The sequence below is a fragment of the Conger conger genome, chromosome 15 (assembly GCF_963514075.1).
Source record: "Conger conger chromosome 15, fConCon1.1, whole genome shotgun sequence".
NCBI lineage: Eukaryota > Metazoa > Chordata > Actinopteri > Anguilliformes > Congridae > Conger > Conger conger.
In genome coordinates this window covers 24,536,380-24,558,690 of record NC_083774.1, presented here as the reverse complement: position 1 = coordinate 24,558,690, position 22,311 = coordinate 24,536,380, and the positions used below count along the sequence as shown (strand labels likewise).

Sequence of the window (22,311 nt, the reverse complement as noted above, 5' to 3'; positions counted from 1 at the left end):
ACAACTGGAGCAGCTTAGAGAAGGAAAAGAAAACCACACAAGGAGACTAGTTGTTTTAAAATGGAATTTATTTGAATTCCGTTTTAAAATGGAATTTATTTGAATACCATTTTGGAAAAGAAACTATGAAAATGGCTTTTTACTTTTCAGCCTCGGGCGCCTCCACTTCCATCTTCTCGTCCTCGTCCTGAGGCACTTGCACCGCAGGCATTTCGGCCTCCAGCATCTCAACTTCTGCCACCTCTGCGGCGTGCACCTCGGCTGCAGGCGTCTCCACTGCTGGAATTTGTTCTGCGGGCACCTCCACTGCGACCGGTGTCTCCACTGCCAAAACCTCGGGAGCAGGGGTCTCCATTTCCACCGTCTCAACTGGGAGCATCTTAGCAGTGTAGGTGACATCCTCAAATTCCTCCAGAGCTGGTGCCTCAACAGCTGCGGTCTCAACAGCCTCTGGTGCCTCTTCTGCAGGGATCTCAGCCGCTGGAATCACTGCCTCAGCTACAGGCATCTCCATGGGTGGTTGCTCTGCATCCAGAACCTCTGTTACAGGTGCCTCAGACTCAACCGCTTCAGTTACAGGAACCTCCATGGCTGGGATCTCTGGTTCAACCGCCTCAGGCATAGGGACTTCCATGGCTGGTGCCTCGGCCTCGGTTACAGGCATCTCCACTGCTGGTATCTGTGCCTCGACAGCCTCAGTTTCCTGCACGTCGGGTTCTACTGCGTCAGTTACCGGCATCTCAGTCTCGACTGCCTCCACTACAGGAACTTCAGTTGCAATGGCCTCAGCTTCAGGTACCTCTGCTGCAAGTTCCTCTGCCTCTTCAGGTGCTGTTACAATCATCTCATCCTTAGGCATCTCTGCTGCTGCGATCTCAGCTTCAGGTGCCTCAGTCACCTCAGCTTCTGGTGCCTCGACCTCAGTCTCTGGTGCCTCGACCTCAGTCACCACCGCCTCAGAAATCTCCGCTTCCGGTGCCTCAACCTCAGTCACCACCGGCTCAGGAATTTCAGCTTCTGGTGCCTCAGCCTCAGGAATCTTGGCCTCTAGTGCCTCGACCTGGGTCAACTCAGCTTCCGGTGCCTCAGCCTCCGCCAACACTGCCTCAGAAAGCTCAGCTTCTGGTGCCTCAACCTCAGCCTCCGGAATCCTGGCTTCGAGTTCCTCAATTTGGGTCACCTCAACCTCAGCCTCGGGAACCTCAGCTTCAAGTGCCTCAATTTGGGTCACCTCAACCTCAGTCTCAGGAACCTCAGCTTCGAGTGTCTCAATTTGGGTCACCTCAACCTCAGCATCAGAATCCTCAGCTTTTGTTGCTTCAACCTCGGCCACCTCAGCCTCGAGGATCTCGGCTTCTACTGCCTCAACCTGGGTCACCTCATCCTCGGCCTCAGCCTCAGCCTCGGGAGCTTCAGCTTTTGGTGCCTCAACCTCAGCCATGTCAGCCTCAGGAATCTCGGCTTCTAGTGCCTCCACCTGGGTCACCTCAGCCTCAGCGGCAAGTGCATCAGGTACTGGGCTCTCAGCCAAAGCTTCAGGCTCAGCCTCTGTTGCGGTCACCTCTGCCAGCAGTTCCTCATCTGCAGGAGTCTCCATTATAGGCATTTCTTCCTCAGGTTCCTCCTCAGCAGGTTTCTCCTCCTCGGATGGTTCCACTACCGGTGCCTCCACCTCTGGCTCTTCAGCCACAGGCATCTCCAGTAAGGGCATCTTAGCTGCTGGCACCTCCTCCATGGCTACCTCCTCTTCTACAGTTGGCTCTACTGGGGCTGGGCGTTTCACAGCCTTTGGCTTCTTGGCCTTCTTGGCCTTCTTGGGCTTAGGCTCAGGAGGAGGCACCACCACTGGCTTAGATGGCCTCTTCTTCTTCTTCTTGGATTTCAGCATCTTGGCTTGGATCTATGGAAAGTGCAATCAGGTTGGTATGACTACGGTCATAGTGTATCTGAACTATTTCTGTGCAAGTGACAGGTGCTTGGTAATATGCCATTACAAACATTAGGTTGGCACAGTATGACAGATTGTACCGATTGTGCGTATTATACTTAAATTGTGGCACTTGCTGACTACTTGCGACTAGATATCACCATTCTAATGTACTTACGTTCGGGTCATGCAACAAGATGGCGTGTCGCCGTGCTGTCTTTGCGTAGGGGTTGAGCTTCATCATGACCCTCAGGTTATTCAGAGGATTCTTCTTAAGCACTCTACGGCTGATCTTCTTACTATAAACATCGAGTCATGAAAAGAAAATCTGCTGTTACACTGTGTGATGTAACAATAGTACGTTTATATTTTGAAACTGCTACAGAGAACACCTTCCAGGACTAATGGAAATTAGACATGAACTACATGGGGTACTAGACTGAGATAAGGTTGTTCAGAACTTCCACTGAAATCACAGCATTCAGAAACACGGACCATGAAGTGTGGACTCATCATAACCAAACAATAATTGAGCTTGCCCCAAAAACCCAAACAACTCTGTTTTAGCGAGTGCGTGAATGAACGGGACTCACTTTGGAGCACGTAGAGCTTTCTGTATTTCTGGGCTCTTGAGAATTCTGCTTAGGTCTGTGTTGGTCATCTTGTGCATTGGCAGGCTGAAAAACAAGGTAACATGGAGTAAAAATACTAATTTGCCAGCAGCTGTACAGTAGCAATAAGCAAATCCATTCTGTGAACCTGTAACCAATACATACTCAGAACTTCACTGAAATCATGCGATTCAGAAACACGGACCATGAAGTGGAAGCTCATCACAGTTGTTTTCAATGCTTCAATTTGTAGTCTGCCCTATACAGGTTCACATAGACTACAGAGGGTAAAAGCTACATACATGCAGAATACCTCTAAAAGAGGAAAAACTTTCATTTGAATACAAATCTGTGTGAAACTAAGTGGACTTATTAGATGTACCCGTTCAATTTAGTACATGGCAACTATTCCGAAGCGATTAGTGCATAGCACCCTATCGCAGTACAAGGGAACTCAACTGTGTGCTTTCCGCATACTCACTTGTATTCCTTTTTGAGGGTGGACGCCTTGCGCCAGGTGCCATACAGTTCGTCTAGCTTGTTGAAGGCGCCCTCTGTCCAAATGCAGAAGCGGCCGACGTGGCCGCCGGGGGCGAGGCGGAGGAGGTTGAGTTTGTTCACGTTCTGAAGGGTGATGCCTGTTGGGTGACAGCGCGGGCCCGTGCGCAGACTCGTCAGTAAAACGGCGGCGACCACGCATGCTGCATGTGACTGTGCAGCACAAGCACACAGGCCTTTAAGCGTTTAAGCGGTAAGCGTGTTCGAATGAATGAGCAACTGGGCAGTCGCAGGGATGGTCTTCCCAGCCCTTCTTAACAAGGGACTCCAGCAGGGATTTCCATGTGCTTTGCACATGGAGCAGGCAGTGGAGGGCGCAGGAGAAGGCCGTTTGGCAAAATTGTGGGGTTCGCCTTTAAGCAGTTCTGTGCATTGTAACAGCTCCTTGCCTGACGGCATTTCTCTTTAAAACTGTTACGTTCAGTTGACATTAGATGTACACAGATAAAAGCTCAACTTGCCCACTGTGGAAAAGTTGCCACGTCCCCAACTTGTGGATTTTGTGAGGTAGTGAATGACCCCAAGTCTCAAATGCGGTCTGTCTTACCATGTCACGCATTAAATTATTTGGTCTGTGCATTATATTGCTTAACCAAATAGTTAACTGCTATTAAAATGTGAACTACCCTGACTGTACAAGGTCCACATCTCCCTTCCACTGCGGAATATAAATACTGCTATATTGAGTTTATTCATAGCTGAGTAATGGAGAAATCATAGTCGTATACATTTTATGTAAGCATGGAATGCTGGCTGACTGCATGTAACATTAAGCTCTGGCTGATATGAAGCTAGCTGCCTTTGCTATGAATGCATACACTCCCTGTGACCGTTAGCTATCTCACCATGCGCTGAGCTCAGGATCATTCCCTTCCACACACGACATGTACACTTCGGTAAAACACGAAATGTGGCTGTCTCTAGGGGGGGCTCACACAGGGGAGCCTCTTCTTGATCGCTTGTCTTTTGCAGCATGCAGTTTCCCACATGCGGTCAGACTTGCACCTCCGGTCAGAAACACTTGCACCTAAAAAACGCTGAGTAATAAAGGATTGTAATCATTACAAAATTACCGGAACATAACGATGGCGGAAGTGGTGGTGGCAGGGGGGGGGGGATTTTGTGGGCCATTTTATTCCTGCACAGTCCAAGAAAAAAAGTTAGGTAAGGTGAACCGTCTTGAATAAGACAGACTGCATTCCCAGTTATAGCCCATAGCCTTGTAACTTGCAAGACTGCATGTTTGGGTAGAGGAAAGCTCAGAGCTCTCAGGGTTCTGAGAAACAGACGATGAAGAGGCAACTCTTCATAGAGGAGCTTCCTTACATTTCCATTGTCCATTCAAAATACACAACATCACAGGAAGACTGCAACACACACTCGGCAAATAATGAATCCTTTCATTAGGAACAGGTTAGTGAACTGGTAAAACGTATCCCAAGCAGTCCAGGATGGGATTTCTGAAGACACTAACCGGGAATGTTTCTGAAGGCCTTCGTAACGCCACTGTCTTCGTTGTATATTATGCAGGGCCCCCTGCGTTGAATACGTCTGCGATTCCTCATCTTACCCTTACCAGCCCGCATTCGCTGAGAAGCGTATACCTGAGGAAGAGACGAGCAAGACACATTTTACACAACTGCCCATACACATACAAAGATGAAAACGTGCTGCTGACGGTTGTGGTTTAATCTCCATTCTTAAAAAAATGTATATCCTCATATGGTCTAATGTGCCAATGCCAGACATCACACAAGACTGGGCGCTTGCATTGACATTGGTGCAAGGTGAAGAGAAATATATATAGCAGCATTTGGGGGTGGCTTACTTTCTTGATGTCGTTCCAGGCTTTCAGCTTCTTCAGCAACAACACTGCCTCCTTTGTCTTCTTGTATCCCTCAACCTTGTTGTCCACCACCAGGGGGACCTCTGGAATCTCCTCAATACGGTGCCCTGTGGAAACATACCAACAATGAGCCCACTGTTCACGTGGTTCCTGGGCAGTTATTTTCCATTGGAAGCTCGAGGCCATCTTGCTCAGATTTTGAATGTTCGTCAACCACCTGCGCCAGCATGAAGACAGCAGGCTACTGTCACTGTGCGCAGTGTCGGACGCAAATTACACCATCATCGCAAGAATCCTGTTAGTCCCTTGACATTCATCTCCAGTCATCACTGCCACACAATTGGCTGATTAGACAACCGCATAAATAAGTAGGTGCAATAAAGTAAAAATGTTCCTAATAAAGTGCTTGTGAGTGTATATTAATACCGTATTTAAAACCATTAGGTGGATCATTTCACTTTATTAGTGTGAATATCTGTTGAGGTAGTAACAGTGTTTTCCCCTCAAATTCTTCGTTATGCCTCAACCCCTCTTGGGACCTGGCACCAAAATTTGGGAACAACTGTTCCAGGCTGTCATCATGGAGGGTGACTGACCTTTCGACATGACCAGGGCGGGGAGGGCAGAGGCAGCGAGGGCAGAGCAGATGGCATAGCGTTTCTGTGTGGTGTTGATTCTTCGGTGCCAGCGACGCCATGTTTTGGTGGGGGCAAACATTCGTCCTCCGCGACACATCTACTTTTGAGTCAAGGGGAGGGACCGACTAGACACGAGCAATCAAGCCAAGGGTTGACTACTACACACTGAAATGCACCTCTGGGTCAAATACAACCATGCTAATATATGCCACTGTCATGGTTTTGAAGCCACTCCCTATAGATCTACTCTTAAGAGTTCAAGCCTTTGTGCATTAATATTACATTATATTACTCACGATCAGGTATTCAGAGCAACTTTTAATACAGGAGAAACATAACTTGGCACAAGGGCAAGTTAACTACGGTAGCTGGAATCCCATCTCTGTTCAGATTACCACTGCAGCCATGAAGGAACATTCTGGAAACCTGCACTGCCTGCACTTCTACCCTGGATTCCTCCATCCTCTACCCACACGTTAAAAGCACACGGTTACAGGGCGGGTATGTGGTCGGTCAAAAGTGGGATACGTTTCCGAAGGCCCCCTGGCCGGAGCGATGGGTGCCGCCGCCGCGCACGCGGGGGATACGGGCCACGGCCCGGCCCGTGCCCCAGGACTCTGCGCTGGTCTGGTGACCTGAAACACACAACACACCATCAGGACAACAACATGGCTTCATCCCCCCCAAAAAAACATCATCCACACTGTCTTCCACATACAAGCGTAAACTGATTGGGCAGTGATTTAATATCACCCATTGCGCCAACTATGAAACGTAATTAAATCAACTTTAAAGAGACCGATAGGAATGGACTTCTGAAAAGTTGGAAAAGTTAAAATATATCCACAACTGAAAACTGAAAATACAGAAAGTTGTCAATGGTGATTTTAAGAGTTCATCCACAAGAAATCATTTGATATTTTAACCACATTCACCCCATACATATAAACAGACACACAGGTGGCTAAATGCCATAATTTGTTTCCAACTTTAATTAGACAGCAAAGTCAGCTGGTGGTATGGCCTAGTCATTAAAAAAATTTCCTGGTTCTAAAAACTGTACAATATATGTTCTAAAACCAGTTGTAAAATGTGCTAGTGCTAGTGGGTGTTCAATGTGAATACACTTGCTGTTGGCATAGCTATGTATACAACTTGCCAGCTGGATTCAGTCCCATGTACACACAGATAAGGTATCAAGAATCAAGTCTTATCTATGGAAACAATGTTAGTTTTGTTAAGATGTGTATCAACAGATCCTTATTAATGTATATGCGGTCATACTTTTTATTATAAAACAATTTTGTTACAGCAATGATACCGTGCTGTTTATACTCAAGCACTTTTGATGGGGGGAAATAAATTATAAATTAATTCAAGTGGGGAAGTGAAGTACTTCCTGTGGTATCCAACCAATTGTCAGAATAGTTTGCACAACCTAGCAAAAAGAGGAAACTTTTACATTGGGAGTTTTTTTTCTTACTACCTATCATAAGAAATTCTACTCCATAGATAAATATATGAAATGTTGTCATGGTATCTGATGTCAGAAATGTAACATGTTTAAGCAAACTTATTTTAAGTGAATCAGGAATGTTTAATTTGAATTTACATTACATTACATTATTGGCACTTGGCAGACGCTCTAATCCAGAGCGACGTACAATTTAGACCTACAAGTTCGCCCTTACCTCATCTCCATTAATTAAGCGAACTCCTCCTGAACCTCAACATGGCCGTCTCCACTTCGTTTTGCCACTTACCTGTAGTACACCTAAATGCTGCAAAAGCCTGCTTGCTTGGCCGAACAGACCACGTGCTCAGTCTGGGCATAACATGCAGGAAGAATTTAGCGGTGTACGCCTCATGCTCTCTTGAAGTAAGCTATTGCAATTAGATTATATGAACTTCACACTCAAAGTGCGATTATTTGGTGTTCCTATATGTGCTCGTTACCATTAGCCAAGCATAGCACCAATTTCTTTGTAACTAGCAACGCAATGGGTAGCAATGACTACCAATTTCTTTCCCAAGTCTGAGTTCAGGTAATGTTAAGGTTTTTGGGTTTTTTTATTTATTTATTTTTTTACTTTGCAACTGAGGCCGTAAATTATGCGAATTACATTTCTTTTTCCACTAGCAAGCGAAAGTGCTGTTGTTCAAAGTGGTTAAGAAGTAAAAATGCTAACGCACTCTAAATACTTACTACATAGTTCGCCATCGTGCTTGAGCGCAAAACACCAGTGCCTTCAGTGCTTTTTAAGTTTTTTTGCCATGTAGCCGAGTAACAATAAACGCGTTTCAAAGTGCATGCATTGCATGAGCTCGCAGTTTTTAGTGCATTAGCTGCAAAAATAAAACAGAACCGAAGTTTATTTCAATTCACTTTATGGTATCCCGCCTGGAAAACACGTATGTGGGAGCATGACGCATAGCAAGTACCTCAACTCTTACAGTAACTGGATATTTTTGTCACGGTTCAGATACAATCTAAATCGGTCAGCTGTGAATTGGTAAAATAAAACTCTTAAAGTTCCACAAAGATTCATTAAAACTGATAATGTTATTTTACTAACTAATTTGCCAGACTACAGGTCATGTATAGACCACTTGTGGCAAAGAGTGGTAAAGGGGTAATGGTGAGATGGTGTGATGACGTGTCACGCCGGTGATGGGGCGTACTGTAGGGTCAGAGATAGCCTTTGGTATGATCCCCTATCATTAGTTGGCACAAGAGAATACTCACCGGCCAGTTCGCTGACAGCATAGGGCTGACGGCTGTTCTTGCGCATGTTGGTGTGAACAAAGTTCACAATGTCCGGGCGGATGGGCGCCTTGAAAACAGCAGGCATAACCACATTTTTGCCTGAGGCCTCTCCTTTCTCGGAGTAAACCGATATCAGCGGTCGGGCGCAAGCCTGTGGACACAATATGTTCCATTAAAATGTATGTTGAAACAACGTGCAAATTAAACATCGGTGACTCTTAATCACCAAGAGGTAGAAAACTTGTATTTGTTTAATGTTACTTTAATCTGCCAGACGTTTACTTTCCCAATTATATTCGCCCTCTATGTGCTACAAGCAGACGAACGCTACTCGTCACTCCTCAGGCTAGTAGTAGTTCGCTACAACACCACGAATACATGTTAATACTGTGATTTATTGACATAGTAAACACGCAAACAAGCGTTGGCGTATCCGAATTAGTATTCAGCTCCGATTCACCCACTCCCTAATCAGAACTGACAACTGCTTTTTGTTCACACATTTCCGCCAGACAAAGTGAACAACTGGAATGTCAGTGATGTTTTTTTGTTTGTTTTTGACCTTTTTAAAATAGGAAAATGTGATTCATTATTACATAAACAAATATACACTTAACTACTGGCTACAATATTAAATGTTAAGTTACTTTCAAACCAGGAATATTCTTTAACAGAAAAACTATGCCTAATCAAAATGGAAAAGTTGGCTTGCGCACTTGGTTTTTGCCTTTAAAAACGGATACTTTAGGGTTTTATGTAACATTAATAGCTATAATAATTAGTCACCTGGTAGCCAACTGGATTGTGACAAAAATAGAAACAGAATAATCGTTTAAGTAACGTTAGATCAACTTGCTAAGACTTTTGCGGTTAGGCTATCCTACAGTAGCTTAGCTAGCCTACATCAAAGAAAATCACATTGAGGCTTTTCATCTGTATTAAAAAACCCTGCTGAAGATTAGGTAACACACCCCCTTTTTCATTAAGCCTTATAGCAAAACAAGCCAGTAGTTTAACTCGAATTTTCTAGCCACCAAGCTAGTCAGCTATAATTATATCAGAACGCTAACAAACTCTCAAGTAAATCGGTTTAGCTGGCATGTGCTATAGTTAGCTAGTTAACTAGCTAGTCAGAAACAAAGACTCTCCCACCGTATTCACCATTGTACACGTGCGGATCAGCAAATTTGCTCTTCAAAATGTTACGCGCCTAACGTAAGTTCCAGCTGCCCACAGCAAATACAATTAATTCTCACACGTATAACTGATCATTCAATTAAAGTCGCAATATACAAGGCAACACAACACACAAGGTGCCCACGCCTACTCCTTCCATGTTAGCTAACTGTACACGTGCGGATGGCAAGTAAAATGGCTTCTCCAACTTTTGTTTTTGTAGCCACACAATAATAAACATCCAGTTATCTTAACGATGGGCTAAGTGTACCCAATGCCGAAAAACAATATGAGAAGACCAACATTAATGCACACCAACATATTAATGCCGTTTTTCGTATCTAACCATTTTTCTCAGGAGACCACGGTGCTCCAACGATGGCGACCACAGATGAAAAGGAAGTGTACTGCTCCCCCCCCTATAGTATATACATCGACAACCGGTCACTTCCGACCACGAAACGCTTGTCAATTTTATTTTATTTAAAATGATGATATAACTGATGTAAATTAATAATCCACTATAGCATCGATATACACGGGTGCTGAACGTCCGTTTCAAAAGAATTCGCCTAAAAAGGGGGAAATTCTATAATTGGACCTATTTTGGCTCATGTTCAACGCCTTGGCGTAAGGGTACCTATAGACGCAGAGACCGGACTACTTTTGGAATAATTTTCTAAAGGTATTAACCAAACGAAAAATTCTAATAGTTTATGATTTCATGTGAATTTCCTAAAACCACACAATTCAAGGTGTGCGTCATAAAAAATAATTGTAATTAATTGATTTGGTGTGCGCAAAAGGCAAAAATGACGCGTGTGACGTAAAAGCCCGCGGCGTTCGGATCCAGTTCTGTGGGTCTTGCCAGATGAGTCTTGCACTTGCCTATTCAGAATATATTCACCAACCTGTAATTCTTTGTAGCCTACCTACTAGAAACAAAGTGAGGTTTAGCCATCACCTCGACAGTGGAATACCGCCGTTAAACAATTATATTATCCTACAAAAAATTGTATGTATGGTGCTTCATTATGATTATTACGGCAGTGTAATAAGATGACATTTTAAAAATACCAGTATTTAAAATACCAGCTCTGAGTACTGATAATATTGTGCCGGCGTCTGTACATTTATAGACACCTGTTTTTTATTTTTTATTTTACATTTCTTGTTATGCTACGTCTTTATTTAGCTAGTTTGCGAGTAGGGTGGAAAATGGCTTTCTTTCTTGGTTGAAATAGTTGAGACATTTACAGCATATTTAAAGGCTCCTGGAACACCTTTTTGAGCCTTGGAAGAAGGTAATACAACTGGCTTTTTACAATGTCTTCACCAACGCAGTGTAAGAGTGTTTCAAAAGAACAATGTAAGGGCAAAGCACCAGCAACTTGTGTGAAAACCCTCATTTTCAAATGTATGACATAATATTAAGCAAATTGAAACTTTGTGATGGTTAATCCTTTAGAGTCAAGCAAGGCTGTGTCTGCTAAGTCGGCCAACAAAGCCCCTGCACTTTTGCTCTCACCATACTCAAAACACTCAACCACATCAATGACCATATACAAAGACTGACTGGCACTTCACACATTTATCATGGCATGCAGCAAATACAACCATTAATTTGATACTGTATGCAGCCAGTCTCTTTTAGCCCCCACACTGTCCAGGTGGTATTTATTGGTCTTAAGTAGTGAAAAGGTGTGGATGTGTTTGTGCGTGTGTAATTAAGGTGTCAATTACATATTTCATCCTTGATAAAAAAGAAGAAGCCTTTGTGTTCCTCAAGGAAAGATAATTTCAAGACACTCACAGTAGGATATCACTTACCAAGATTTACATATGTAAAGCAATAATCATATTTTAAACTACAAACTACAAACGCTTCAAAAATAAATTGTTGAACTCATCCTGTGTGTCTTTTTTGAGTGGAAGATTTCCTTACTGGAAAAATGTATTTATTGGACTCATGCAGTATGGTCATCCTCTTGTCAACAGCTCCTTTATCAAAGCTTTTTTCTGTCATTTAAAGCCACTGTCCAATCAGGTCTAGGTCATGATACATTGCAAGGGTTTTTTTCTTACAGTCAATGCTATACGTATGTTCATGTTTCAAATAAAGGACAACTCCCAATATTACACATGAAATGAGCCTAATTGTGTCAGTCATACATGACAAATAAAATATTTTATATTCACTCAGCAACTGAACCCTGCTGCCATTGCATCATAAATTAAGGCAATATATTACTGCAAACATATGTTGCTTTTCCGCTTTTAATTTGAACATGCACTGTGAATCTGGGCACAAGTTATCAATCCGCATTTGATGTGTTTTGCACCTCAACATCTTTGCTCATGTCAACAAATGCAACAGTAGTGGAGTTTTCTTTTTACTTTCATCACTTCTATTCAATACACTATAAACCCACCCGCTGGAATTTTCTGTGATGCTGTCTGTATTTCAGGGTAGCCATCAATCTTTATGGTGTTTATGCATGGTGATGGCCTGCAATATTCTGAGGAATTAATCACCTTTTTAAAAATGTTCTAAGGATTAAACAGAGAATTACAAATTCCATTGGCTGTGACACTGGCAATGACTTGAGTGTTTCCTTTGCACTTTTCTTAACCTTTTTGTATACACTTGGATAAGAGCATCTGTTAAATACCTAAATAAAATGTAAACATTTAAATAAACACCAACAAACACGTTTGTGTTGTATAGGGGTTATTGTTGTTTTTCTGACAGTGGTTTTGAATAGTATGGTCTAGATTTGTGGTTTGTATTCTTGAGAACGAACTCTTGACATGTAGAGAGCCTGTTGCCGCAATGAAGACAATAGCAATAGTCGACCTGCTGGAGAATATGTAAAACTGCAATACTCTACTCAGCCTGGCTAAGGGGCGCCCTCTACTGCTGACTCACTGAATGTCCCTAAATGTCCCTATATCGTTACATAAAATTTAAAAAAATGTTTATGACCTTGTACTTGTATGGTTGCTGTGTTTGTGACTTTAGTAAATTCCAGCACACCCCTCTAGATTCTTTTTGATTTTCAAGACCAGTATTAGAATCACTGCAGTATTCTATAGTGTCCTCCATTTACTAATACTTGTGTTTGTGTGTTTCAGACCTACCATTTGAAGCAACAGCCAGTGCTGGCCCCAACCAGTCTGGTGGCCTCATTAGTTTATTATGAACTCAGTCACAGGTGAGGCTCAGAATTATTCAAAGAACCTTTTCAATCTTTATTGCTGTGTTTTGTTTTCATCTGAAATATTAGCTTTATAGCTTTATTAATTATCATGTTTTACATGGAATTTAAAGCTTTTTTCCCATCTTAAAACAGCACATGTCACTACAATTGCTTCCCCACTGTGTATAAAGAAGTGTGTGATTATAAAAATATGCATGTAGTAGCTCATTGTGATTGCAAATGTGGTAAGGATTCTGTACATTTGTTTCAGTTAAAACAATATTTGACTATTAATGCAACCAATATAATTAACTTCACATCAAACATCAAACCTGAATTCATCCTTGTTGATTTCTGAACAGCATTAAGATGTTGGCTGCCAATCTTTGAATCTACAAAATAAAAAAAATAAAAAAACACAATACACTGGGACTTGAAGAAAATGCTTCTTGTCAAATAGAAGTAACACTTACTGTACATCTACAAGCACCGGCTTTAAAGTCAGAGTCCTTTCAGCATAACACCTTCAGTCAGGTTGAGCGTCACAGATCCTGTGTGTGATTGAGACTTAACAGAAGGGCCCAGTACAGGTGTGTTTGTGTCACACTGAGAAATGAATAACCACGCTATAGTTGAGTGCGTCGCTAGTTGCGTCTGCGCAGTAGGAACATGAGGAAGACCGCACTGAGGAGGATACACAGCGTACACACAGTGGGGACCACGATCTCCGTCACCATCTCCATGTGACTGGTCAGGGGGTCTGAAACACACAGATGCAACATATTAAACACTCTTCTCTTCACGCTGTTTCCCTGAGTTTCTAAGCACACGCACTCACTCATGTTGCCTCAGAATGCCATGAGTGTTATGCTCAGCACTCAAAGGGTTAATTGTTTTTGCAAAGCATTTCGCTTTATTTTTCCTTTTAATGAGCATGTGCGCAAGTGCTTACCATGAATTAGTCTTAGAATATTGGCAGCAGTACTCCGCTGTTCTTCTAGCAAAGAGAAAGAAATTACTTAGCATTTATTCAAGACACATTAACCCTTTGAGGACTGCTGATCAATTTAACAAAGCAACAGGTAAACCGACTGTACAAACATGTCTCCTTGACAATGTGGCTGAGCGACCTTTCGTCAAAAGTGTCTATGGACTACGGACTACAGAAGTGGATGTGCTGCATCTCATTCTGTCCAAAGTTTGCTTGGTACATTTTCCTCCATTATGAAAATGATCTGACACCCACACACATTGCACTTCCCCGCTCGGAGTGTAATAACAGTGGGAAGCGTGGGCAGCACACTGCGTGGAAGTGGTGGGCCCACACGGTTTCATTCCCAGCCATTTGGACAAAACGATCAGAACCAATTGTACTGAGAGGGACAGCTGACTAGGGAAGTAGAACAAGTCTAGGAACAAGTATCACAGCAACAGATGGACAAGCTCACAAATTACAGAAAATGATTTCTATAAAAGTGTGAAAGAAGATTTAGTTTCAGATAGTAATATTTTGAAAAGCAATGGTTCTCAGCGTTTTTTCCACCAAGGCCCCCCCATGCACACCAAAATATTCATGCACATGATAACCTGTCTGCCTGTCATCATAGCGACTCCATATGTACATATTCCTATGCAGTTAGTCAAGCTTCTTCCATTTAACCTCACAGAAGCATGAGTGATTAAAAACAATCATAGCATAAGGCTGTGCCATTTACAGCAAGTAAAAAGGTTACTATATTTTATAAATTCCTTGCTCTGTGTTGTTTATTTGGCTGAATAATTATTTATGTCTTGATGTTTTGCTTTTGTAGCTAAATGGGCCCTTTGAGGCTACATTCTGAATGTTCTCTGCATCCAAACATTCCCTAGTGAATTTGTGAATTTTTCTTGTACATTCCGCCTGTAACACTTCCTTACTAGGGTCATAGTAGACAGATGTACTCTGGGCTAGAGGTTTGTTATGAAGAACTTGTCTTTAATTAAAAATGATCCCATGGTTCACCAGCAGTTTATCAACAAATCACCTCTCTGGAAGTGAAACTGGATATATGTAGGTAAACACTAAGCAATATCAGGTTGAAAAGATTTCAATGGGCATCTGTTTTAGTTACACATAAAACATTTGGTGCTGGAAATCCACCCCCCCCCCCCCCCACCCCCCAAATAAAAAAGGAGCCACAGCAAACAAACAAGAACCCACAGATATAGCACTGTCATTGGGCAAAGACATTTATGGACTCCTCACTGTCACAATCAGGTTCTGCCGTTCCAGGCCTTTGAGCCAATCAGAATAAGGGAAAGGTTTCCTTGTGTGATTCCTGGGACAATATCACAGTGCATAAAAAGCCAATGCTGTGCCATGACATCTGCTTGCTTGATCACCATGAAAATCTTGCCAAGCCAAAAAAACAACAACAACAACAACAACAACAACAACAAAAACAAATTGACTCTTGTTTGACTCCTAGTACCTAAACTTCATCATGCACTGGCCAAACCTTTGGCATTTCTGCATGTTCCTTGGACTTTCTTCTAGCTGGAGGGGCAAACAAAGAAAAAAATCCTGTTAGAGGTTTAGATGGCTAATCCGCTGGTGTCTAAGCTGTTTAGATGACCTCTAAGTGACTCTGATTTCAGGTACACTGGAAATGCAATGTTTCAAAAGGCCGGAAGTACTCATCGGAAGTTTTGAGATACACGCATGATTGCAGTGATACCCTTGCAGTTGTACTCTTCCAATACTGATCTCATTTATATTTATTTACGTCTCCTTGCTTTGCTAGCCTTGCTGCAGAGGGTTATTCATTTTCAGAGGGTAGTTGTGCATTACTTCCTGATGTCATTTAATATAATTTTATTCTAGATGGCTGGAGATGTCAGCACTTGCTCAGATTCCAGGTTCATCCATTAAGTCAGTTTGCAGCTGCCTTTCCTGATATGCAGGTAAAATACATCAGAAGTAAGATATTTATATGTTTATTTTTTTGTTTGTTTGCCCCAACTAGCTTCTGAACTGTGACTGAAATAAGAAGAAAGGGTAATGTTGGGGGTTTACTCACCTGCAGCGAGCAGCTGATTGCTGGAAGAGCAGGTCTCTGTGGCTTTCCTCTTCCAGTTCTCCACCTGGAGTGAGTATTTAACAGCACCAGTCAATTAGTGGCACAAAGGCAGACTATTAATTCACTGCACCAATGAGCCTCTACATTTGTTCTGTTTTACAGCAATTATTTTTCCACAAACAGGATTCGTTCATCCTGGTGTCAGACCTTCAACACACACAAATGACTGTAATTAACTGTTATTCAGCCATACTATTATTTCTGTAACTTAGCAATGGCTACATTCTTGTGGTTTCTCCATCCCAGCTCTGATCTGGACTATGTTCTATGTGACTAACTCACTTTCCACAGAGCAATATGAAGTGGATTTTGCAGATGAATAATGCATGCGGTCTCCCAAAAATGTTGTTTTGGCAGAAACTGAAATCAGATGGGAGAATAGAGCATTTCTATGAAACTGAATCTCATCCACTCATTTATTGCAGTGTATATTCCACTTTTGTAGAGCCCAATATATATACCTAATGATTATATACTTAAAGTACTATTTATTCCCCCCTCAACCTTTTTTTGGGAGACAATATTAGTTCAAAATCAATGTAGAACCATTCAGAATAAAAAAGCAATACATGCTTATCTACAAAATAATCAGGCAATTTTCATTCTGCATTCCTCAACTACATTTGATACATTTACCATTAATACCTACGTATATACTACCTTGATAATTCTCCCTGTCTGATGAACATTATACAGAGTACTCCTAGTTCTGCACATATTGTTCAATGTTCCTAGTGTCTGTGCAGGAGGTCAGGAACCACAGGGAAGTACTCAGTCTTCAGCAGGTCATTGGCTGCACTTGTGTGTAGGTCATATGGAATATTTTGGTGGTTCTCACCTCTCTCTGATTGGGGAAGCCGTTGGAGCTGATGATGCGTTTGTAGTACTGAACGGACGCCTTGGGGTAGCGCGGCTTGTTCTTGTTCCGGAAGTCCACGTAGTACAGCCCAAACCTCTCTGAGTATCCCTCGTCCCACTCAAACTTGTCCAGCAGGGACCAGGCTGTGTAGCCCTTCACATTCACCCCGTCCTTAATAGCTGTGTGGGAGAATGAGCAGCAAGAACAGGCCTCGGTGAGAAAGCACATGAAACCCCTAGTCTAGTTACATCATTAGCTTTCAGAATAACCTCTGGATGATGATAAATTTGGGACAGCCAATATAGAGATGTCTCGGAGGATTACTAAGAATACAAAGACCAGAGTGTAGGGAAGATCCTAGGGTTCATATGCTGGTCTGCTAAAATAAATATCGTCTAATTTGCTTCCCTGGGGCAACATTAAGGCTAGAATGATCAACTCAGTCCCTGGAGGCCGAGTGTGTATGCAGATTTCTGTTTCCACCAATCATCCTGTCTCAATCTACTTGCACTGAGGCTGTAGACTGGTAGATTAGACATTTCTAAACATTTCTTAGAGAGGCACAAGAACAGTCTGCAGCTATTAGTGATGAGCTGATCAAAAAACTGAGCGGACATATCACATCATGTAAATAAATGAAAGCACAAGCTGGCATGAAGTTCAGAACACAGATGCAGCTCCGTTTGTCCGCCCCGACATGAGGAAGTTCTGCACAGCCCTATGGATGTGGGAGCTGACCTTTCAGCATCTCGTTTATGTAGTCCTTGAAGTATTGTATTCTCCAGTCATCGCAAAGCTCTGTGCACATCATCTTTTCCGAAACTCCGTTCTCCGTCACGTAGATCATCGGGTTCCCGTACTGGGTCTAAATGAGAAATAAGGGCAATTTACAGCAGGTCTCCCCACACTGATGAAGATTTGAAAAACTAAAAACCAGCCACCAGAAGGAAGATTAATAGAATAGCGCTTGTAGCAGGAGTCCTCGACCTGGAGAGCGTGTGCTGGTTTGTGTTTTTATCTTGAAATCATCAATGAACTCAGACCCAAGAAACCCAGATGCTAATTGACTACAAAACCCAGCAGACCCCATAGCTCGGCGATGCACAGCCCTTACCTTCACGAAATTGAGCAGGCGACGGAACCCCCAGGGGACAGAGTACAGCCACTCGGACCCAGGGTCGGGCCAGCGCGGGTCCACCAGCTCGGCCAAGTCACGGTCGGTGAAGTAGGTGGTTCCGCGGCCGGACGGGTAGTTCTTCTGCGTGATGTAGCGGGTGGTGAAGTGGCCGATGCCCAGGAAGTCGCAGGTGCCCTTGATGTAGCTCTTCTCCTGGGCGGAGAAGCTGGGCAGCCTTGAGTTCCCCAGGCCCTGCTGAGCACTCTTCCTTCCTGGACAGAGGAGAGCCACAGGATATGTGAGTGAGTGCCCCACTCCCCCATTATGTCCAAGACTTAAGGCTGACAGAGAGATGGACTTTTGCTGTTCCTTTAACACATTTTAATGCCCCGTTTTTCTGCTCTTTTCATTTCAAAGTTCTCAGTTATACCAGTAGGGCTGTCCCACCAATGTAGCTTCCTCTGTTATTTTGGTCACAGACAAACACACGTGTCCTCAGAAGCACGTTCTACCTCACAGGTTTGGAGTTAATTCCAATTAAATTAATTTAAATTCATGAAATTAATTGAAAATGAATTAATGAATTGGAACGTTTTGGGTATCCATCCCCCTGTATGGCTGCTAACTACAACCAGTTTTATACCCAGACATTGGGGTAACATCACTCTGCTGATTCAGTATTCAACTCTCACTGACAGTTCCCAGACGAGGTCTAAATTTTCTTCTCAAATTCTCTGCCTGTGGATGCCTAAAGATCACGAGTGCATCAGGAGTAACTTGCCAATGTAGTCTTTCATCACTTGAGGGTAGTCCCCATGAAAGACGGGCGTGGCAAACCAGCCCAGGTAGAACTGGACGTATCTCTCAGCCGCCTCTATGTCCTTCTGGCTGGTGATGTCCACAGGCTCTCCCCAGTCCCCTGAGAGGGAGATGCCCACCAGACCTGTGGAAAGGAGTAAAACCTCCTTTAATACCCTAGCAAAAGGAATGCTCATTCTGCTTCTTTTGCGATTTGCAAGCCCTTCCTTTTTGAAGTCTTGTCAATATATTAATGTCAACTTTCATTCACTTACATCATGACCGCAGTCAAATATTTGTGGTGTTACCGTACCGAAGTACCCGTGCTTGCAGTAACTGAGTTATTTTCACTTGTTCCACACCTTCATAATGGCCTTGTAAGTCAATTTGTACAAAAAGCATCTGCCAAATGAGTCAGTGTAAAACATACTGTACTGTGAAGAGGCTCTCATCCTCGCCCTGAGTGATGAGCCCTGGCCCTTTTACTTCACCAGAGAAATCTTAACTGTCAGGTCAAGCATACTTTTGAGTGCTTGCCCTGCACCAATGCATTCCTTTGGAGTTTGTACTTCATTGGTATTGTCCTAGTCCTCATGATTTCTGCCCTAGACTGAACCTCTCTTTAACCGTGTGGGCATCTCACTATAACACATCAATCAAAGCAGGGGTTAGATAATTGTCAATGCCCATGGTCCATTTAAACAGAGTGACTGCATCTTCTCAGCTCCTCACCAGAAATGCAGCAAACATTTTATGGAATCAAATTGTTATTATATGTGCCAAATGGACTATTGGGATACCAGCTGGTGCTGTTTTTAATTGGTGTGTTAATGTCGAGATATGTAGAAACTTTCCATTTCTGTTCTCCATAAGTTTAAGGGACCACCCTTAACCACCATAGTACCCCAACCTCAGCTACCATGGTCTTCAAGCAGTCAGTGCTAACTGCTGCACTGGCTTTGATTGCTGTACCTTTTTGTTTGTTCCTCCACTGGGTGTCATACGTGTGCCAGATCTTTGCATGCGCCTGAGGGAAAGAGGCAAATGCAAATATTGTAAAACCAACCCATCGCAACATAACAAGAGGGAACCATTCATTTTCCTCATGGCCTTTTAGGATTTCAGAACAATAAAGAATTCCATTTCTCTCTGGGAGTGGCTGAAATGTGTTTATCTGCATATTAAACGCAGAGCTGTATGTTTGTCACCTCTGAAGGGACCTCTCAGCTGTTTCTCACCTTAATGATGTGGTGGGCTGCCCTATAAGCCCCATTTCCTTTCAGCTTGAGGCCCGGAGCGTGCTCTCCGGTCTCATAGCCCTCTACTGCCACTGACTGCAAAAGAAGCACAGCACATGCGACTGTACATCAGATACATTACCGCTCACTGATGTGACAGTTCATTCAGTGCTGTGGACATCCAGAACATTGTGATTTGATTGTTATTGATCTATGGTACCGTACCCACGGGTTGTTAAAAGTGATCCAGTATTTCACCCGGTTCCCAAATCTCTCAAAGCACAGGTTGGCAAAGTCGTTGAAGTAGCTGACCATGCTGATGTTCTGCCATCCTCCGTATTTCTCCTGCAAGACCTGTGCACATTCAGAAAGAAGTTAACGGACAACTTTGTAGAATTTGCACAGGGCAATTGAAATTGGTGAAGACATATACCTCAGGTATAATAAAGCAGAAACGACATAGAAATAACTGTGAATGCATTTGTATTAGAAAATCTGTCTTTTGACACACAATGATAAAAATCACGCTCATTACAACTCTTTATTCATTACATTACATTACTGGCCACTTTGAGGATCATCACAGGGAAATTAACATTGTGGCCTGACAGCCAATTAGTTCTACTTCAATTTAGGCAGACAACAGCCGAAGCAGCCAGTTACCTCATATTGAATGCATTACACTGCATTATTTCTGACAACTGCTACAGTTGTGTGCAGGCTACACAACTGCATGAATGGGATGCAGTGGGGATCACTGCCTGTCCTGTTGGTTAACCCACCTGAGGAAGATCCCAGTGATAGAGAGTAACAATGGGGGTGATCTTGTTCTCCAGGAGCTGGTTGATCAAGTCATCATAGTACTTAATCCCCTTCTCATTCACGTGGTCCGCTGGGTAAACACAGAGGAACCAACTTCAGATTGCAACCCATAACACGCAGTACATTGTCCTTTATTAGGAGGAAGGACAGGTCCTTACATTTGATTCCAGTGGGCAGGATCCTGGGCCAGGAGATGGAGAAGCGGTAATGGTTCAGCTTCAGCTCGTTCATTAAGGAGATGTCGTCCTGCGTTAGGGGATGGGGGGGGGGAGGGGATGGAACGTGGAAGGCATTAGCTTTCTGAGCCCACAACATCATGGATGTGGGGAGAGAGCAGTTTTTCCAGTTGTAAGAGTAAACCTGTGTGTATTTCTATGTGTAGACAACTAGTTGCATCTGTTTCCCTGTCACTGCAGTGTCAGATCTGGAGGGTTAAGACTAGCATGAATGTCCTTCAATGCAAGGCTGCTTTATCTCTTTATCTCACCAGCTGAGTTGTCATTGTCCCAGTGGATAGCATTCACTATGCAGCTGGTGCTGGCAGACTCGGTACTCCAACCAAACAGAGGAGCCATGAATGCACAAGGAGCTGGCAGAAGCCCTTCTGATTGAAAACCCCCACCCCTGTAGGAGATGCTATGGTAAATTATGGGGGCGACATGGCTCAGGCAGTAAGAGCTGTCGTCTGGCAGTCGGAGGGTTGCCGGTTCGATCCCCCGCCCGGGCTATGTCGAAGTGTCACTGAGCAAGACACCTAACCCCCAAATGCTCCTGATGAGCTGGTCGGGGCCTTGCATGGCAGCCAATCGCCGTCGGTGTGTGAGTGTGTGTATGAATGGGTGAATGGAGAAGCATCAATTGTACAGCGCTTTGGATAAAGGCGCTATATAAATGCCAGCCATTTGCCATTTACCATTTAAATTATGATTCAGGATTCCTGTGTGCTTGTTTGTGTGGTTTAACTTTACATACAATAGCAATTATTTAATAAGGTAAGGTAAGCCCACGCGATTCAAATTGGTTAATGATATTTAAGCTTGTTCTAAGGCACTGTGGGTTATTCCTTATTATCCTTTACTAGCTTTAATTCTTTGTCTTTAATGTGGTCACCTTGGCTTTGTAGTATCCCTCACAGGAGGAGTCTCCAGTGTCGTTCAGGAATATCTTTCCCTTCTTGTGGGAAAACACGTCCCAGATACTCATGCCTTTGCCATCTCTGTCCCAAGCTCCTTCCGTCTGATAGGCTGAACTGCCGGCACCCCATGAAAATCCTGCCCACGGTCACGGCACAGACCAACAGGGGAGAAGGACAGAGACTTCCAGCGTGAGTTCCTCCTGGCCTGTACTCATGAAAGATTTATGCTCAGCGCTTTTATTACAGATGAAGTGAACGATTCAAACAATTCAGCATACTGGCAGGGACAAGGTGCCAGGGGAATGATTTCACTGATGACAGCGAGAAAGACAAGATGAATGAGCTTTCATGAATCGAGCTTGCGTAGAAATTCGAGCAAATGAATGTGGTTATTCTAAAATTACTCTACATCTCTACTTTTTGATGAATGGGTCAAAGTATGAAGTTAATAACTACTTCTATTAGAAATGTAAATGTCTTTCTCTATTTGCTGCCATGGA

At 43.3% G+C, this 22,311-nt stretch overlaps 2 protein-coding genes and 3 non-coding genes across 9 annotated transcripts; all 5 read right to left on the bottom strand.

Moving 5' to 3' along the window:
* Nucleotides 1-50: 50 nt before the first annotated feature.
* rpl4 (ribosomal protein L4) lies at nt 51-10,030 on the bottom strand. 5 transcript variants are annotated; one of them, XM_061221842.1, is made up of 10 exons: nt 9,870-10,030; nt 8,327-8,498; nt 6,109-6,215; nt 5,539-5,677; nt 4,925-5,049; nt 4,571-4,700; nt 3,020-3,176; nt 2,521-2,604; nt 2,106-2,226; nt 51-1,900 (listed from the first exon to the last, which is right to left on the bottom strand). In XM_061221842.1, exons 1-10 carry the CDS (start codon nt 9,870-9,872, stop codon nt 140-142), a joined length of 2,799 nt encoding a protein of 932 aa, XP_061077826.1. In that variant the 5' UTR covers nt 9,873-10,030; the 3' UTR covers nt 51-139. The 5 variants fall into 5 exon arrangements, with proteins under 5 accessions (XP_061077826.1, XP_061077827.1, XP_061077825.1 ...); XM_061221843.1 differs by lacking the exon at nt 9,870-10,030 and adding an exon at nt 9,509-9,631; XM_061221841.1 differs by lacking the exon at nt 9,870-10,030 and adding an exon at nt 9,500-9,619.
* On the bottom strand, nt 2,378-2,448 carry LOC133112169 (small nucleolar RNA SNORD18). The gene has a single exon (XR_009705062.1). It is a non-coding gene; the product is annotated as a small nucleolar RNA SNORD18 (small nucleolar RNA).
* LOC133112170 (small nucleolar RNA SNORD18) lies at nt 2,700-2,769 on the bottom strand. The gene has a single exon (XR_009705063.1). It is a non-coding gene; the product is annotated as a small nucleolar RNA SNORD18 (small nucleolar RNA).
* On the bottom strand, nt 5,131-5,231 carry LOC133112171 (small nucleolar RNA SNORD16). Its single transcript, XR_009705064.1, has one exon. It is a non-coding gene; the product is annotated as a small nucleolar RNA SNORD16 (small nucleolar RNA).
* A 2,812-nt stretch (nt 10,031-12,842) lies between the features above and the next one.
* LOC133111473 (lactase-like protein) lies at nt 12,843-20,918 on the bottom strand. Its single transcript, XM_061221868.1, has 9 exons — nt 20,835-20,918; nt 20,637-20,746; nt 20,080-20,208; nt 19,855-19,950; nt 19,589-19,643; nt 18,596-18,761; nt 17,816-18,086; nt 17,440-17,566; nt 12,843-13,483 (listed from the first exon to the last, which is right to left on the bottom strand). Exons 1-9 carry the CDS (start codon nt 20,905-20,907, stop codon nt 13,368-13,370), a joined length of 1,143 nt encoding a protein of 380 aa, XP_061077852.1. The 5' UTR covers nt 20,908-20,918; the 3' UTR covers nt 12,843-13,367.
* Between the last annotated feature and the right edge of the window lie 1,393 nt (nt 20,919-22,311).

What these genes read in the sequence shown, in the direction of transcription:
- rpl4 (XM_061221841.1), bottom strand. An exon ending in GCCAGGGGGCCTTCGGAAAC is followed by an intron (nt 5,678 to 6,108) that starts GTATCCCACTTT and finishes ACTCAAAAGTAG; the next exon opens with ATGTGTCGCGGAGGACGAAT. An exon ending in AAAGCTCTACGTGCTCCAAA is followed by an intron (nt 2,227 to 2,520) that starts GTGAGTCCCGTT and finishes CGATGTTTATAG; the next exon opens with TAAGAAGATCAGCCGTAGAG.
- LOC133111473 (XM_061221868.1), bottom strand. Translation starts at nt 20,907, where the DNA reads ATGAACGAGCTGAAGCTGAACCATTACCGCTTCTCCATCTCCTGGCCC. An exon ending in ATGAAAGACTACATTGGCAA is followed by an intron (nt 18,087 to 18,595) that starts GTTACTCCTGAT and finishes CTGTCCAGGAAG; the next exon opens with GAAGAGTGCTCAGCAGGGCC. An exon ending in GCCTGCTCAATTTCGTGAAG is followed by an intron (nt 17,567 to 17,815) that starts GTAAGGGCTGTG and finishes TTTCTCATTTAG; the next exon opens with ACCCAGTACGGGAACCCGAT.